Source organism: Nerophis ophidion, linkage group LG08 (genome assembly GCF_033978795.1).
Source record: "Nerophis ophidion isolate RoL-2023_Sa linkage group LG08, RoL_Noph_v1.0, whole genome shotgun sequence".
Lineage (NCBI taxonomy): Eukaryota > Metazoa > Chordata > Actinopteri > Syngnathiformes > Syngnathidae > Nerophis > Nerophis ophidion.
The window spans coordinates 6,820,070-6,837,938 of NC_084618.1; the positions used below are offsets into that span (position 1 = coordinate 6,820,070).

At 41.0% G+C, this 17,869-nt stretch overlaps 1 protein-coding gene across 3 annotated transcripts in view; it reads left to right on the forward strand.

The window, feature by feature from the left end:
• dhx32a (DEAH (Asp-Glu-Ala-His) box polypeptide 32a) overlaps positions 1–17,869 on the forward strand; it is a 27,420-nt gene continuing 9,551 nt past the window's right edge. Inside the window, exons 1-9 of one of the 3 annotated variants that reach the window (XM_061907557.1) lie at positions 4–989; positions 7,667–7,860; positions 11,299–11,671; positions 11,752–11,997; positions 13,734–13,827; positions 13,895–14,044; positions 16,677–16,868; positions 16,937–17,077; positions 17,144–17,525. In XM_061907557.1, coding sequence (XP_061763541.1) covers positions 756–989; positions 7,667–7,860; positions 11,299–11,671; positions 11,752–11,997; positions 13,734–13,827; positions 13,895–14,044; positions 16,677–16,868; positions 16,937–17,077; positions 17,144–17,525 — 2,006 coding nt within the window. In that variant the 5' untranslated portion in view covers positions 4–755. Of the gene's footprint in view, positions 990–7,666; positions 7,861–11,298; positions 11,672–11,751; positions 11,998–13,733; positions 13,828–13,894; positions 14,045–16,676; positions 16,869–16,936; positions 17,526–17,869 lie in introns of all 3 variants that reach the window. The other 2 variants (XM_061907556.1, XM_061907555.1) reach the window with 2 other exon arrangements.

Genomic DNA, 17,869 nt, shown 5'->3' on the forward strand with positions numbered 1-17,869 from the left:
TCATGGTCAATTTTCATGTTATACTTTTATTTCAACTTAAAAACATTAAAAAAAAAACATGACATGTTTTAATAAAATAACGTTTGCAAATGTAGGGATTCAATGATGACAACAGCACCCTCTGGTGGAAAGACTGTTAGCTGCTTGGTAGCCAAAGGCGATGAGAAAAATAAAGCATGTTTGTTTACTATTACACATCAAATAAATTATCTATAGTAAATTTTATTTACCTCTCATTGAAAGACATTCGTTTTGAGAGAATTTTAATACAAAATACCAGCTTTTAATCTTTTTTGGGTGCGTGTTTATACGTAGCATTACGGTAAAACGCGTTTGGGAGCCTATTTATCGGGCTATTTTATTCATGAAATTAGTGTTGTTTTTACAGATTGTAAAGCGTCACATTGGAAGTGGCATGGGAATTTGTCGTCACATTTCAAAATAAAAGCCTTGTATTAAATGCCATACGTGAAAAAATACAGATATTACTTTTCTTCAGCATAATAACAAGACAACATAATTGCTCTTCTTAACATTTCAATGTGAAATAATTGCGTACGCGAGATTTTTTCACGAGTTTTGCGTTATTCCGGAAGCTGAGCTTGCAGTTAAACGACAACACTTGCAGTGCCAAATTGGGGGTGGGGCGTTCACGGCCAGTCTGTAAATGTCAGCACAGCACGCAGCCGCGCGAGTTCTCCTCCGTCAACAATGTTGGAATAACTCCCACGCCAAGAGTACTTCACGGCGCCATCATGGCCGAGGAGCACCGCCGGGAAAACGAGCCGAGCGAGACTCCTTTCGGCTTCGGAGACGACCTGGAGCTCAACCAGTTTGACGGATTGCCCTTTTCCTCGCGTTACTACCAACTCCTCCGGGAGAGGAAGAGCCTGCAGGTGTGGGAGGCGAGGAGGCAGTTGGAGGACGCGCTTGTGACGCAGCAGGTGCTGATGCTGTCTGGACCCGCCCGGACCGGGAGGAGCACGCAGGTGAGTCCGGACCCCATGCAAGACTTCCATTAAGAAACTGCCTTTTTTAAAGTAACAAGGCCTCATTTTGCTTAACACTAATTGCATCATATGGAGAGATGCACCTAATATTTTGCTTCACTTATGTCGCCGAACAGATGCTCCTTCAATAATAAACATATTTTTAAAGTGAAATTTCAGACTTTTAATTAAAAGTGAACGTTTTTCATTGGTTTTTAAATAGGTCATTTTTTAGTAAAAGTCTTGTATGCAATACAAGACTTCCATTAAGAAACTGCCTTTTTAAAAAGTAACAAGGCCTCCTTTTGCTTAAAACTAATTGCATCATATGGAGAGATGCACCTAATATTTTGCTTCACTTATGTCGCCGAACATGCTCTCCTGCAATAATAAACATATTTTTAAAGTGAAATTTCAGACTTTTAATCAAAAGTGAGTGTTTTTTATGTTTTTGTAAATAAGTCATTTTTCAGTAAAAGTCTTGTATGCAATACAAAACTTCCATTAAGAAACTGCCTTTTTAAAAGTAACAAGGCCTCCTTTTGCTTAACACTAATTGCATCATATGGAGAGATGCACCTAATATTTTAGTTCACTTATATCGCCGAACAGGCGCTCCTGCAATAATAAACATATTTACAAAGTGAAATTTAGGACTTTTAATCAAAAGTGAGCGTTTTTTATGTTTTTGTAAATAAGTCATTTTTCAGTAAAAGTCTTGTATGCAATACAAAACTTCCATTAAGAAACTGCCTTTTTAAAAGTAACAAGGCCTCCTTTTGCTTAACACTAATTGCATCATATGGAGAGATGCACCTAATATTTTAGTTCACTTATATCGCCGAACAGGCGCTCCTGCAATAATAAACATATTTACAAAGTGAAATTTAGGACTTTTAATCAAAAGTGAGCGTTTTTTATGTTTTTGTAAATAAGTCATTTTTCAGTAAAAGTCTTGTATGCAATACAAAACTTCCATTAAGAAACTGCCTTTTTAAAAGTAACAAGGCCTCCTTTTGCTTCAAACTAATTGCATCATATGGAGAGATGCAGTTAATATTTTAGTTCACTTATGTCGCCGAACAGGCGCTCCTTCAATAATAAACATATTTTCAAAGTGAAGTTTCGGACTTTTAATCAAAAGTGAGCGTTTTTTATGTTTTTGTAAATAAGTCATTTTTCAGTAAAAGTCTTGTATGCAATACAAAACTTCCATTAAGAAACTGTCTTTTTAAAAGTAACAAGGCCTCCTTTTGCTTCAAACTAATTGCATCATATGGAGAGATGCAGTTAATATTTTAGTTCACTTATGTCGCCGAACAGGCGCTCCTTCAATAATAAACATATTTTCAAAGTGAAGTTTCGGACTTTTAATCAAAAGTGAGCGTTTTTTATGTTTTTGTAAATAAGTCATTTTTCAGTAAAAGTCTTGTATGCAATACAAAACTTCCATTAAGAAACTGCCTTTTTAAAAGTAACAAGGCCTCATTTTGCTTAACACTAATTGCATCATATGGAGAGATGCACCTAATATTTTAGTTCACTTATGTCGCCGACCTGCATTAATAAACATATTTACAAAGTGAAATTTAGGACTTTTAATCAAAAGTGAGCGTTTTTTATATTTTTGTAAATAAGTCATTTTTCAGTAAAAGTCTTGTATGCAATACAAGACTTCCATTAAGAAACTGCCTTTTTAAAAAGTAACAAGGCCTCCTTTTGCTTAAAACTAATTGCATCATATGGAGAGATGCACCTAATATTTTGCTTCACTTATGTCGCCGAACATGCTCTCCTGCAATAATAAACATATTTTTAAAGTGAAATTTCAGACTTTTAATCAAAAGTGAGCGTTTTTTATGTTTTTGTAAATAAGTCAATTTTTCAGTAAAAGTCTTGCATGCAATACAAAACTTCCATTAAGAAACTGCCTTTTTAAAAGTAGCAAGGCCTCCTTTTGCTTAACACTAATTGCATCATATGGAGAGATGCACCTAATATTTTGCTTCACTTATGTCGCCGAACAGGCGCTCCTGCAATAATAAACATATTTTTAAAGTGAAATTTGGGACTTTTAATCAAAAGTGAGCGTTTTTTATGTTTTTGTAAATAAGTCATTTTTCAGTAAAAGTCTTGTATGCAATACAAGACTTCCATTAAGAAACTGCCTTTTTTAAAAGCAACAAGGCCTCCTTTTGCTTAACACTAATTGCATCATATGGAGAGAAGCACCTAATATTTTAGTTCACTTATGTCGCCGAACAGGCGCTCCTGCAATAATAAACATATTTTTAAAGTGAAATTTCGGACATTTCAATCAAAAGTGAGCCTTTTTTATGTGTTTGTAAATAAGTCATTTTTCAGTAAAAGTCTTGTATGCAATACAAAACTTCCATTAAGAAACTGCCTTTTTAAAAGTAACAAGGCCTCCTTTTGCTTATCACTAATGGCATCATATGGAGAGATGGACCTAATATTTTAGTTCACTTATGTCGCCGAACAGGCGCTCCTGCAATAATAAACATATTTTTAAAGTGAAATTTAGGACTTTTAATCAAAAGTGAGCAGTTTTTGTTTGTTTGTAAATAAGTCATTTTTCAGTAAAAGTCTTGTATTGCATACAAGACTTCCATTAAGAAACTGCCTTTTTTAAAAGTAACAAGGCCTCCTTTTGCTTAACACTAATTGCATCATATGGAGAGATGCACCTAATATTTTGCTTCACTTATGTCGCCGAACAGGCGCTCCTTCAATAATAAACATATTTTTAAAGTGAAATTTCAGACTTTTAATCAAAAGTGAGCGTTTTTTATGTTTTTGTAAATAAGTCATTTTTCAGTAAAAGTCTTGTATGCAATACAAAACTTCCATTAAGAAACTGTCTTTTTAAAAGTAACAGGGCCTCCTTTTGCTTAACACTAATTGCATCATATGGAGAGATGCACCTAATATTTTGCTTCACTTATGTCGCCGAACAGGCGCTCCTGCAATAATAAACATATTTTTAAAGTGAAATTTCGGACTTTTAATCAAAAGTGAGCGTTTTTTATGTTCTTGTAAATAAGTCAATTTTCAGTAAAAGTTTTGTATGCAATACAAGACTTCCATTAAGAAACTGCCTTTTTTAAAAGCAACAAGGCCTCCTTTTGCTTATCACTAATTGCATCATATGGAGAGATGCACCTAATATTTTAGTTCACTTATGTCGCCGAACAGACGCTCTTGCAATAATTAACATATTTTTAAAGTGAAATTTCGGACATTTAATTAAAATAAGTGAGCGTTTTTTATGTTTTTGTAAATAAGTCATTTTTCAGTAAAAGTCTTGTATGCAATACAAGACTTCCATTAAGAAACTGTCTTTTTAAAAGTAACAAGGCCTCATTTTGCTTAACACTAATTGCATCATATGGAGAGATGCACCTAATATTTTGCTTCACTTATGTCGCCGAACAGGCGCTCCTGCAATAATAAACATATTTTTAAAGTGAAATTTCGGACATTTCAATCAAAAGTGAGCCTTTTTTATGTGTTTGTAAATAAGTCATTTTTCAGTAAAAGTCTTGTATGCAATACAAAACTTCCATTAAGAAACTGCCTTTTTAAAAGTAACAAGGCCTCCTTTTGCTTATCACTAATGGCATCATATGGAGAGATGGACCTAATATTTTAGTTCACTTATGTCGCCGAACAGGCTCTCCTGCAATAATAAACATATTTTCAAAGTGAAATTTCGGACTTTTAATCAAGAGTGAACGTTTTTCATTTGTTTGTAAATAAGTAATTTTTCAGTAAAAGTCTTGTATGCAATACAAGACTTCCATTAAGAAACTGCCTTTTTTAAAAGTAACAAGGCCTCCTTTTGCTTAACACTAATTGCATCATATGGAGAGATGCACCTAATATTTTAGTTCACTTATGTCGCCGAACAGGCGCTCCTGCAATAATAAACATATTTTTAAAGTGAAATTTAGGACTTTTAATCAAAAGTGAGCAGTTTTTGTTTGTTTGTAAATAAGTCATTTTTCAGTAAAAGTCTTGTATTGCATACAAGACTTCCATTAAGAAACTGCCTTTTTTAAAAGTAACAAGGCCTCCTTTTGCTTAACACTAATTGCATCATATGGAGAGATGCACCTAATATTTTGCTTCACTTATGTCGCCGAACAGGCGCTCCTTCAATAATAAACATATTTTTAAAGTGAAATTTCAGACTTTTAATCAAAAGTGAGCGTTTTTTATGTTTTTGTAAATAAGTCATTTTTCAGTATAAGTCTTGTATTGCATACAAAACTTCCATTAAGAAACTGTCTTTTTAAAAGTAACAAGGCCTCCTTTTGCTTAACACTAATTGCATCATATGGAGAGATGCACCTAATATTTTAGTTCACTTATGTCGCCGAACAGGCGCTCCTGCAATAATAAACATATTTTTAAAGTGAAATTTGGGACTTTTAATCAAAAGTGAACGTTTTTCATTTGTTTGTAAATAGGTAATTTTTCAGTAAAAGTCTTGTATGCAATACAAAACTTCCATTAAGAAACTGCATTTTTTATAAGTAACAAGGCCTCATTTTGCTTAACACTAATTGCATCATATGGAGAGATGCACCTAATATTTTAGTTCACTTATGTCGCCGAACAGGCGCTCCTGCAATAATAAACATATTTACAAAGTGAAATTTAGGACTTTTAATCAAAAGTGAGCAATTTTTGTTTGTTTGTAAATAAGTCATTTTTCAGTAAAAGTCTTGCATGCAATACAAGACTTCCATTAAGAAACTGCCTTTTTAAAATGTGTCAAGGCCTCCTTTTGCTACTAAATGGCATCATAAGGAGAGATGCACCTAAAATTTTGCTTCACTTATGTCGCCGAACAGGCGCTCCTGCAAAAATAAACATATTTTCAAAGTGAAATTTAGGACTTTTAATCAAAAGTGAGCGTTTTTTGTTCGTAAATAAGTATTTTTTCAGTAAAAGTTTACTATCCAATACAAGACTTGCATTAAAAAAAATGCCTTTTTAAAAGCAACAAGGCCTCATTTTGCTACTGAATTGCATCATATGAAAAGATGCACCTAATATTTTGCTTCACTTATGTCGCCGAACAGGCGCTCCTGCAATAATAAACATATTTTTAAAGTGAAATTTCAGACTTTTAATCAAAAGTGAGCGTTTTTTATGTTTTTGTAAATAAGTCATTTTTCAGTAAAAGTCTTGTATGCAATACAAGACTTCCATTAAGAAACTGCCTTTTTAAAAGTAACAAGGCCTCCTTTTGCTTAACACTAATTGCATCATATGGAGAGATGCACCTAATATTTTAGTTCACTTATGTTGCCGAGCAGGCAGTCCTGCAATAATAAACATATTTTTAAAGTGAAATTTCAGACTTTTAATCAAAAGTGAGTGTTTTTTATGTGTTTTGTAAATAAGTCATTTTTCAGTAAAAGTCTTGTATGCAATACAAGACTTCCATTAAGAAACTGCCTTTTTAAAAGTAACAAGGCCTCATTTTGCTTAACACTAATTGCATCATATGGAGAGATGCACCTAATATTTTAGTTCACTTATGTCACCGAACAGGCGCTCCTTCAATAATAAACATATTTTTAAAGTGAAATTTCAGACTTTTAATCAAAAGTGAGCATTTTTTATGTTTTTGTAAATAAGTCAATTTTTCAGTAAAAGTCTTGTATGCAATACAAGACTTCCATTAAGAAACTGCCTTTTTTAAAAGTAACAAGGCCTCATTTTGCTTAACACTAATTGCATCATATGGAGAGATGCACCTAATATTTTAGTTCACTTATGTCGCCGAACAGGCGCTCCTTCAATAATAAACATATTTACAAAGTGAAATTTCGGACTTTTAATCAAAAGTGAGCCTTTTTTGTTTGTTTGTAAATAAGTCATTTTTCAGTAAAAGTCTAAAACTTCCATTAAGAAACTGCATGTTTTAAAAGTAACAAGGCCTCCTTTTGCTTAACACTAATTGCATCATATGGAGAGATGGACCTAATATTTTAGTTCACTTATGTCGCCGAACAGGCAGTCCTGCAATAATAAACATATTTACAAAGTGAAATTTAGGACTTTTAATCAAAAGTGAGCGTTTTTTATGTTTTTGTAAATAAGTCATTTTTCAGTAAAAGTCTTGTATGCAATACAAGACTTCCATTAAGAAACTGCCTTTTTAAAAGTAACAAGGCCTCCTTTTGCTTAACACTAATTGCATCATATGGAGAGATGGACCTAATATTTTGCTTCACTTATGTCGCCGAACAGGCGCTCCTTCAATAATAAACATATTTTTAAAGTGAAATTTCAGACTTTTAATCAAAAGTGAGCGTTTTTTATGTTTTTGTAAATAAGTCATTTTTCAGTAAAAGTCTTGTATGCAATACAAAACTTCCATTAAGAAACTGCCTTTTTAAAAGTAACAAGGCCTCATTTTGCTTAACACTAATTGCATCATATGGAGAGATGCACCTAATATTTTAGTTCACTTATGTCGCCGAACAGGCGCTCCTGCAATAATAAACATATTTTCAAAGTAAAATGTCAAACTTTTAATCAAAAGTACGCATTTTTTTTAATTTGTTTGTAAATAAGTCATTTTTCAGTGTAAGTCTTGTATTGGATTGCCTTGACATGCAATATTTATCCCCTTGCAGATCCCTCAGTGGTGTGCGGAGCTCTGCCTGTCCGCCGGGTATCGCCACGGCACGGTGGTTTGCACGCAGACCAGCGGGCACAGAGCCGTGGACTTGGCCCTGCGCGTCGCCGACGAAATGGACGTGAACGTCGGCCACGAAGTCGGCTACAGCGTGCGGCTGGAGGCGTGCTGCTGCTCCGATACTGTTCTCAGGTCAGCGGAAGACCCTGTTTTTCCCTTTTTTCTTCAATTTATCAGCACCTCTCACACAGAATTCCTGCCTTAAATTCCAAACCTTTACTATTCCCTTAAACACGCACCAAGCCCCTTTCATACAAACAAAATATTCATGAATACTGAAAGGTGGAAAATTGCCGGGATGGGTTCGTTCACCTTGGTCCACGTTGGCACATTTCATACAGAACAGCCACACACAAAAACGGCATGCAAATATACATTTTCGGCTGCGTTTGTTCAAATCTCAGACGGTGCTCCGCGTCAGTACCCTTTCACACAGTTTTGTGACACAAAGGGGGAAAAAAGGTGCAACAATTCCCGGCCTTTTTTAGGCTGCAGGTTGTTTGGAGGCCTTGATGTTGTCTGAAAAAGTGGTCGACTGTGTTCAACGTTGGTGCCTTTTATACAGATCAGATTTTAACAATGCAAGCAGCACTACACTAAAATGAACCCGATAGCAAATAAAAGGAGGCAAACATACACAAAATACTACTACTACTACAACGAGGGAATAATGAACAATAAATCAATGATTGAAGTGACAAGCTAGCAATCCTGCAACATTTGTGGACAAGGAGACTACAGTCATGGGAAGCACTTTGCTTTTTATTAAATAGCGGTGACACAAGTCGGTGAAAAGACTCAACAGAAATGCCGCTGCTAAGCTAACAAACACTGACGTCACCTGGCTAAAGGCACACACTCTCACTCTGCTCTCATGAAACATCACTCAACTGCATATATTAAATATCTGAATTTATTTTTTTTCTTTTTTTTCTTAAGTGACGCATTGATTACATTTATTAAAGAGTAATACCATTAATATTTATGTTACTTATTTGGAAAAAGTAACTAATAACTATAATGAATTACTTTTTATAAGAATTTTCCCGAACACTGCATACAATAGTTTGAATAAAAACAAAGTCTAAGAACACATTAAATTAACAAAAGCAAAAAACCACCATTTGCGATGAGGTGGCGACTTGTCCAGGGTGTACCCCGCTTCCCGCCCGATTGTAGCTGAGGTAGGCGCCAGCGCCCACCGCAACCCCAAAAGGGAATAAGCGGTAGGAAATGGATGGATGGATTGCTACTTTTTTTAAATGATTAGGTTTTTGGACTCAAAGTCCTGGAAATCTTCATTAACAAAAACAAAAACAAAATTCTAAAAAAATAAATACATTTTAATATCGACCTAATCACCCTAGTGTCGATCATATACTGATACTACCTTTGGTATCGACACCACCACTTTATGGATCGATCATGTTGTGTGCTGACTGCGACAACGCTAACATTTTCCGTTGTATTATTCTCTCTTTTGACTCTTTTTTTTGTTAATTTCCTGTTAATCTCTGCTTACTTTCTGCTGTTCCATTCACACTTAACTTTTTTAAGCACTTATCTTTTTAGCTAGCTTAGTGGAGTGGTTAGCATGCCTGCGGCTTGCTCTCGACGTGTAACATGTTTAGCCTCGTACTCCAGTGATAATACTACCTGGTAATGGTAAGAAATGCAGTTAATTTCAGGATTGAACACAAAGTCTCCCTACTAACCCACCAGTGCCTCCATGGAAATGCCCCCTTCTACCTCAAAGAACTACTTACCCCCAAATCCTCCACACGACGCCTCCACTCCGGACAGGCTAACCTCCGAGGACAAAGCTACGAACTAAGGGGAGACCGGGCTTTCTGCTCCGCCCCTCCTAGTCTGTGGAATACTCTCCCTGACCACCTGAGGGCACCACGGACTGTGAATGCTTTTAAAAAGAGCTTTAAAAACCCTTCTTTTTAAAAAAACTTTTTTTTTTCAATCAATCAATCAATGTTTATTTATATAGCCCCAAATCACAAATGTCTCAAAGGACTGCACAAATCATTACGACTACAACATCCTCGGAAGAACCCACAAAAGGGCAAGGAAAACTCACACCCAGTGGGCAGGGAGAATTCACATCCAGTGGGACGCCAGTGACAATGCTGACTATGAGAAACCTTGGAGAGGACCTCAGATGTGGGCAACCCCCCCCCTCTAGGGGACCGAAAGCAATGGATGTCGAGCGGGTCTAACATGATACTGTGAAAGTTCAATCCATAGTGGATCCAACGCAGCCGCGAGAGTTCAGTTCAAAGCGGATCCAAGACAGCAGCGAGAGTCCCGTCCACAGGAAACCATCCCAAGTGGAGTCGGAACAGCAGCGTAGAGATGTCCCCAATCGATACAGGCGAGCGGTCCATCCTGGGTCCCGACGAGCGGTCCATCCTGGGTCTCGACTCTGGACAGCCAGTACTTCATCCATGGTCATCGGACCGGACCCCCTCCACAAGGGAGGGGGGGACATAGGAGAAAGAAAAGAAGCGGCAGATCAAATGGTCTAAAAAGGAGGTCTATTTAAAGGCTAGAGTATACAGATGAGTTTTAAGGTGAGACTTAAATGCTTCTACTGAGGTAGCATCTCGAACTGTTACCGGGAGGGCATTCCAGAGTACTGGAGCCTGAACGGAAAACGCTCTATAGCCCGCAGACTTTTTTTGGGCTCTAGGAATCACTAATAAGCCGGAGTCTTTTGAACGCAGATTTCTTGCCGGGACATATGGTACAATACAATCGGCAAGATAGGATGGAGCTAGACCGTGTAGTATTTTATACGTAAGTAGTAAAACCTTAAAGTCACATCGTAAGTGCACAGGAAGCCAGTGCAGGTGAGCCAGTACAGGCGTAATGTGATCAAACTTTCTTGTTCTTGTCAAAAGTCTAGCAGCCGCATTTTGTACCAACTGTAATCTTTTAATGCTAGACATGGGGAGACCCGAAAATAATACGTTACAGTAGTCGAGACGAGACGTAACAAACGCATGGATAATGATCTCGGCGTCTTTAGTGGACAAAATGGAGCGAATTTTAGCGATATTACGGAGATGAAAGAAGGCTGTTTTAGTAACGCTTTTAATGTGTGACTCAAAGGAGAGAGTTGGGTCGAAGATAATACCCAGATTTTTTACCGAGACACCTTGTTTTATTATTTGGTTGTCAAATGTTAAAGTTGTATTATTAAATAGAGGTCGGTGTCTAGCAGGACCGATAATCAGCATTTCCGTTTTATATATGCCTACTAGTTAGAGCTATTAGGCTGTTCTAGTTTTTATTTTTATCATTTTTTTAATACACTGTAGCACTTTGAGGTTGTTTTCTAAATGTGCAGTGTTATTTAGAAATAAAATCTATTATTATTATAATTTCCATAATGGAGGTGATTATTATTAACTTTGATTGAGTTTATGGAGACACATAATTAGCTGGCAGTCAAAGGACCAAAATGTGTCAGCCAGAGGGGGATCAGTATTTAATTGCGGTCCAGTACTTGGTGGAACGCATCAGGACACCAAAAGGAATCACCGTTGTGTCTTGCAGATTTTCCACCGACGACATGTTGCTAAGAGAGATGATGTCCGACCCTTTCCTGGAGAACTACGCCATCATCGTCATCGATCAGGCCCACCAGAGGACCGTCAGCACCGACCTGCTCCTGGGTCTCCTGAAGGCCGTTCTGGTCCACAGACCCGAGCTCAGAGTCGTGGTCCTGGCCGCCCCGCCCTTCACCGAGGACTTCCTGGCCCACTTCCCGGGTGCGCCGCTCATCAAGCTGGAGAGCCGGCGTCAACCCCAGGTGATCCACTGCAGCGGCGCCGACAAGGACTACTTCTACTCCGCACTCAGGCTGGTTCTGGAGATCCACCGGACCAAAGAACACGGAGACGTCATGGTCTTCTTGGCTTCTGAGGATGTGAGTTTTTATATTTTAAGTGCTCTCATGTCAAGGTTTGGGATTTTCAAAGTCCGAAACCGGGTCTGGCTGGTGTGCAGGAGGTGCTCCGCGCTCACAGCATCCTGCAGAAAGAAGGAACCAGGCTGGGAGGAGAACTGGGTCACATGGTTCCTGTGGCCATGTGCCCCAGCCAGGGAGGACTTCCTGTGCCGCCTCCTTTGGATGAGCGAGGAATCGCACGCAATTCACGGAGAGTTTTCCTGGCGACGCAACAGGAGGAAGACTCGTGGCGGCCGATGGAGTCGGTGCACTTTGTCATCGACGCAGGAGTCCAGAAGAAAATGGTACGCCTATTTATTTATTTGTTTGTTACCTCCCCCAAGCACCAATGTTTTATTCATTTTGTTAGATTTAAAAGAGTAAGTCGTGTGCCAAAAACGTGTACCGTAGTTCAAATTGACTTAAAGTAATAAAGATTAGAGATGTCCGATGATATCGGACTTTCGATATTATCGGACGATAAATGCTGTAAAATGTAATATCACAGATTGGTTAGTGCGTCTGCCTCACAATACGAAGGTCCTGAGTAGTCCTGGGTTCAATCCCGGGCTCGGGATCTTTGTGTGGAGTTTGCATGTTCTCCCCGTGACTGCGTGGGTTCCCTCCGGGTACTCCGGCTTCCTAAAACCTCCAAAAACATGCACCTGGCCTGACAAAGACCAGTGGCGTCTGCTGCCTCGTTCTTGTCAGAGCGCACGCTGCTGATTGCAGATTTTTCCGACTTTGGTAGGTTTACAATCCGAGAATACCGATGATATCGGACTTTCGATATTATCGGACGATAAATGCTGTAAAATGTAATATCACAGATTGGTTAGTGCGTCTGCCTCACAATACGAAGGTCCTGAGTAGTCCTGGGTTCAATCCCGGGCTCGGGATCTTTGTGTGGAGTTTGCATGTTCTCCCCGTGACTGCGTGGGTTCCCTCCGGGTACTCCGGCTTCCTAAAACCTCCAAAAACATGCACCTGGCCTGACAAAGACCAGTGGCGTCTGCTGCCTCGTTCTTGTCAGAGCGCACGCTGCTGATTGCAGATTTTTCCGACTTTGGTAGGTTTACAATCCGAGAATACCGATGATATCCGACTTTCGATATTATCGGACGATACATGCTTTAAAATGTAATATCACAGATTGGTTAGTGCGTCTGCCTCACAATACGAAGGTCCTGAGTAGTCCTGAGTTCAATCCCGGGCTCGGGATCTTTGTGTGGAGTTTGCATGTTCTCCCCGTGACTGCGTGGGTTCCCTCCGGGTACTCCGGCTTCCTAAAACCTCAAAAAACATGCACCTGGCCTGACAAACACCAGTGGCGTCTGCTGCCTCGTTCTTGTCAGAGCGCACGCTGCTGATTGCAGATTTTCCCGACTTTGGTAGGTTTACAATCCGAGAATACCGATGATATCGGACTTTCGATATTATCGGACGATACATGCTTTAAAATGTAATATCACAGATTGGTTAGTGCGTCTGCCTCACAATACGAAGGTCCTGAGTAGTCCTGAGTTCAATCCCGGGCTCGGGATCTTTGTGTGGAGTTTGCATGTTCTCCCCGTGACTGCGTGGGTTCCCTCCGGGTACTCCGGCTTCCTAAAACCTCCAAAAACATGCACCTGGCCTGACAAACACCAGTGGCGTCTGCTGCCTCGTTCTTGTCAGAGCGCACGCTGCTGATTGCAGATTTTCCCGACTTTGGTAGGTTTACAATCCGAGAATACCGATGATATCGGACTTTCGATATTATTGGACGATACATGCTGTAAAATGTAATATCACAGATTGGTTAGTGCGTCTGCCTCACAATACGAAGGTCCTGAGTAGTCCTGAGTTCAATCCCGGGCTCGGGATCTTTCTGTGTGGAGTTTGCATGTCCTCCCCGTGACTGCGTGGGTTCCCTCCGGGTACTCCGGCTTCCTAAAACCTCCAAAAACATGCACCTGGCCTGACAAAGATCAGTGGCGTCTGCTGCCTCGTTCTTGTCAGAGCGCACGCTTCTGATTGCAGATTTTTCCGACTTTGGTAGGTTTACAATCCGAGAATACGAGCCAACGCCGAGGTGCTGCAGTCCATCAGTCGTTGTCAGGCGGAGCTCCGCAAGGATCTGTGTGGACCGGCAGGTAGCGTCTGTCACGCCGACTGCTAGCTCGGACCACCTGGTCCTGATTGTCCCGTGTCTTTCCCCAGGTAAATGTTTCCGTTTATACCCCGACGACGGGCAGCTTCCCACGCGGAGGTCGCCTCGGATCCTGGAGTCCAACATCACGTCCACGGTTCTCTTCCTCAAAAGGATGGAGATCGGAGGTCTGGGACAGTGCGAGTTCATCCACAGACCAGGTGAGCAGACCGTTAATTTGTAGTTTTTGTTCCCACGGACCTCATCCAGTGTGCTCGGGTGAACTCGTTGTGCTCGTCTGTTTGGGGTCGCTCGGGCGTGAGTTAGCCGAGCCGACAGGAGCGACCGCTGCCAGCCTTTGTTGGACGGGCCGGGGCAAAAAGAGGTCAGCTCGTTACGCAACGTGTCTCGTTAGGGCGGCCAGATATGAACACTGGAAGTGGAGAAAATATTTTAGTTTGTCTGTCAAGGAGCTTTATAAAGTATCTTCCACACCAAACTCCTCCGAAATGCTTTAACCCTTGTGTAATATTCATATTGTTGTTACTCAGCCAGTGTTTGCATTTTGTGCATATTGTTACCTTAACCCAGGGGTGCCCACACTTTTTCTGCAGGCGAGCTACTTTTCAATTGACCAACTCGAGGGGATCTACCTCATTTATATATATCATTTATATTTATTTATTTATGAAAGAGACATTTTTGTAAACAAGTTAAATGTGTTTAATGATAATACAATTCTTGCCTTTCTTTCACAAAGACAAGAATATAAGTTGGTGTATTACCTGATTCTGATGACTTGCATTGATTGGAATCAGACAGTAATGATGATAACGCCCACATTTTCAAATGGAGGAGAAAAAAAGCTGTCCTTTCTGTACAATACCACATGAAAGTGGTTGGTTTTTGGCATCTAATTCATCCAGCTTCCATACACTTTACAAGAAAAACATTGGCGGCAAATTCCGTAGCTTGCTTGATTGACATTCACGGCACCCGAGGGTCTTGTGAGATGACGCTGGCTGCTGCCAGTTCATTATTATGAAAAAATGACAGAGGAAGGCGAGAAACACTTTTTATTTCAACAGACTTTCGCGCCGTCCCTTCCGTCAAAACTCTAAAGGCCGACTGCACATTTCCTATCTTCACAATAAAAGCCCTGCTTCATGCTGCCTGCGCTAACAAAATAAGAGTCTCGGAAAGCTGGCGTGCACAAGTGATGTGCACGCCAGCTTTCTGAGTGTGTGCCTACACTCTTATCCACCTCCTGTGTGTGTGTGTGTGTGTGTGTGTGTGTGTGTGTGTGTGTGTGTGTTACACAGAACATCAATTTCCACACGTCTATTAGCCCTGGGTCCACTGTAATGGTGTGTGGTCATTAATTATGTATTCTGATATATGTTCTTCACAGAAAATAAGCCAAATTCAGTGCATCTCAGTTTGAAAAATTAATTAATTGTATAATTTTTGTTTTAATAAAAAATAAATGGGTCCCACAGACTTGTACACCACACATGGGTGACTTGACAAGACTTCCCCAAACTGTTCAAAGTTGTGCTAAACAAGGGGATGTCAAACTGGTTTTCATTGAGAGCCAGTTATGTCTGCCATCAAAGGGCCACTTTTAACAGCCAATAATTATTAATTATATAAATTGTTTTCAGTCGACTTTAGTCGATTTTACAGTAAAAACCTTACATTTATAAAATGTTACTGTAAAATATAGCGTTTTACGGTATATGGAAAAACAGTATATACCGTAAAACGCTATATTTTACAGTAACTGGATCGGTTCGCAGCCGAGTGTGAAGCGGCCGGAATGAGAATCAGCACCTCCAAATCCGAGTCCATGGTTTTCGCCCGGAAAAGGGTGGAGTGCCATCTCCGGGTTGGGGAGGAGACCCTGCCCCAAGTGGAGGAGTTCAAGTACCTAGGAGTCTTGTTCACGAGTGGGGGAAGAGTGGATCGTGAGATCGACAGGCGGATCGGTGCGGCGTCTTCAGTAATGCGGACGTTGTACTGATCTGTTGTGGTGAAGAAGGGGCTGAGCCGGAAGGCGAAGCTCTCAATTTACAGATCGATCTACGTTCCCATCCTCACCTATGGTCATGAGCTTTGGGTCATGACCGAAAGGATAAGATCACGGGTACAAGCGGCCCAAATGAGTCTCTCCCTTAGAGATAGGGTGAGAAGCTCTGCCATCCGGGAGGAACTCAAAGTAAATCCGCTGCTCCTCCACATCGAGAGGAGCCAGATGAGGTGGTTCGGGCATCTGGTCAGGATGCCACCCGAACGCCTCCCTAGGGAGGTGTTTAGGGCACGTCCAACCGGTAGGAGGCCACGGGGAAGACCCAGGACACGTTGGGAAGACTATGTCTCCCGGCTGGCCTGGGAACGCCTCGGGAGAGGGAAGTCTGGGTCTCCCTGCTTAGGCTGCTGCCCCCGCGACCCGACCTCGGATAAGCGGAAGAAGATGGATGGATGGATGGATGGATGGATGGAAAAACAGTACTACTGTTTTTGGAGGGGGGTTTTATGGAAAAAGCTAGCAGCTTAGTTGCCAGAATTTTCTTTTTAAATGTACGAACCCTGTTTCCATATGAGTTGGGAAATTGTGTTAGATGTAAATATAAACGGAATACAAATCCTTTTCAATCCATATTCAGTTGAATATGCTACAAAGACAACATATTTGATGTTCAATCTGATAAACTTTTTGTTGTTGCAAATAATCATTAACTTTAGAATTTAATGCCAGCAACACGCTGGTTAATAACCGGCATGTGTTGTAATAATTCCACAAGGAGTGTGATTGGAGTGAAAACAAGTACCTTCTTTCCTTGAGGCGTGCAGATCCTGAGGGTCTCATGCAGGCTCTGGAGGAACTGGACTACCTGGCCGCCTTGGACGACGACGGCAACCTCTCGGAGATGGGCATCATCATGTCGGAGATCCCCCTGGAGCCTCAGATGGCCAAAGCCGTGCTGGCGTCCTGCGAGTTCGACTGCGTGAGCGAGATGCTGACCGTCGCCGCCATGCTGTCAGGTGGCGCTTCTTTAGGTACGCCCACACACACCCATGCAACACACCGGTAAACGGCCTTCTTCCGTCAGCTCCGAGCTGCTTCCTGGAGCCGCCGTCTTCCGTGACCCACGAGGCCGTGCAGTGTCGCAGAAAGTTCCGGCACCCGGAGGGCGACCACTTCACCCTCATCAACGTGTACAACGCCTTCAAGAGAAGCCAGAGGGCGCCATGTGAGACCCTCCTCCAATCAGGACGCGCTCAACACCGTCTTCTCAACACCGCCTTCTCCTTTGCAGACGTCGGCGCAGAAAAGTGGTGCCGGGATCATTTTCTGGATCATTCCGCCCTGAAGATGGCCGAGCAGGTGCGGTCGGAGCTGATGGACACCCTGAACAGGATCGAGCTCCCCGTCTCGGAGGCAGCGTTCGGCACCAGGGGCAACGCGTCCAACCTGAAGCGAGCGCTGCTGGCGGGCTTCTTCATGCAGATCGCCCGGGACGTGGACGGCTCGGGGAACTACTTCATCCTGGCTCACAAGCACCTGGCCCAGGTGCAGCCCACGTCCGCCTACGGCCCGCAGTCCAGCAAGCTGGGGGTGCCCGAGTGGGTGGTCTTCCACGAGTACACGCTGTCGGACAATAACTGCATGAGGATAGTGTCGCAGATTTCACCTGAAGTGTGAGTACTCTCTCTGTTTAGGATCTTTGTTGTGGTTGTACTCTCACTGGACACTTCATTAGGTACACCTGCACCATCTTAGGCAGATCTAAAATTCTGCCATACAGAGAAAATCAGTATAAAATCACAGGTTATTACTTGTGTGCATCACTTAAATCAACTTAAGACCCCAATATTGACACAAATGCAATTTTATTGTCACACAACCTTTTTTTTTTCCAAACATTTTGCTAATAATAATAATTGTAATTTTCCTGAAGGAACTCTCCTGAAGGAATCAATAAAGTACTATCTATCTATCTATAATTTTTGGGAATTGGGTAATTCCTTATCACTGATCATTA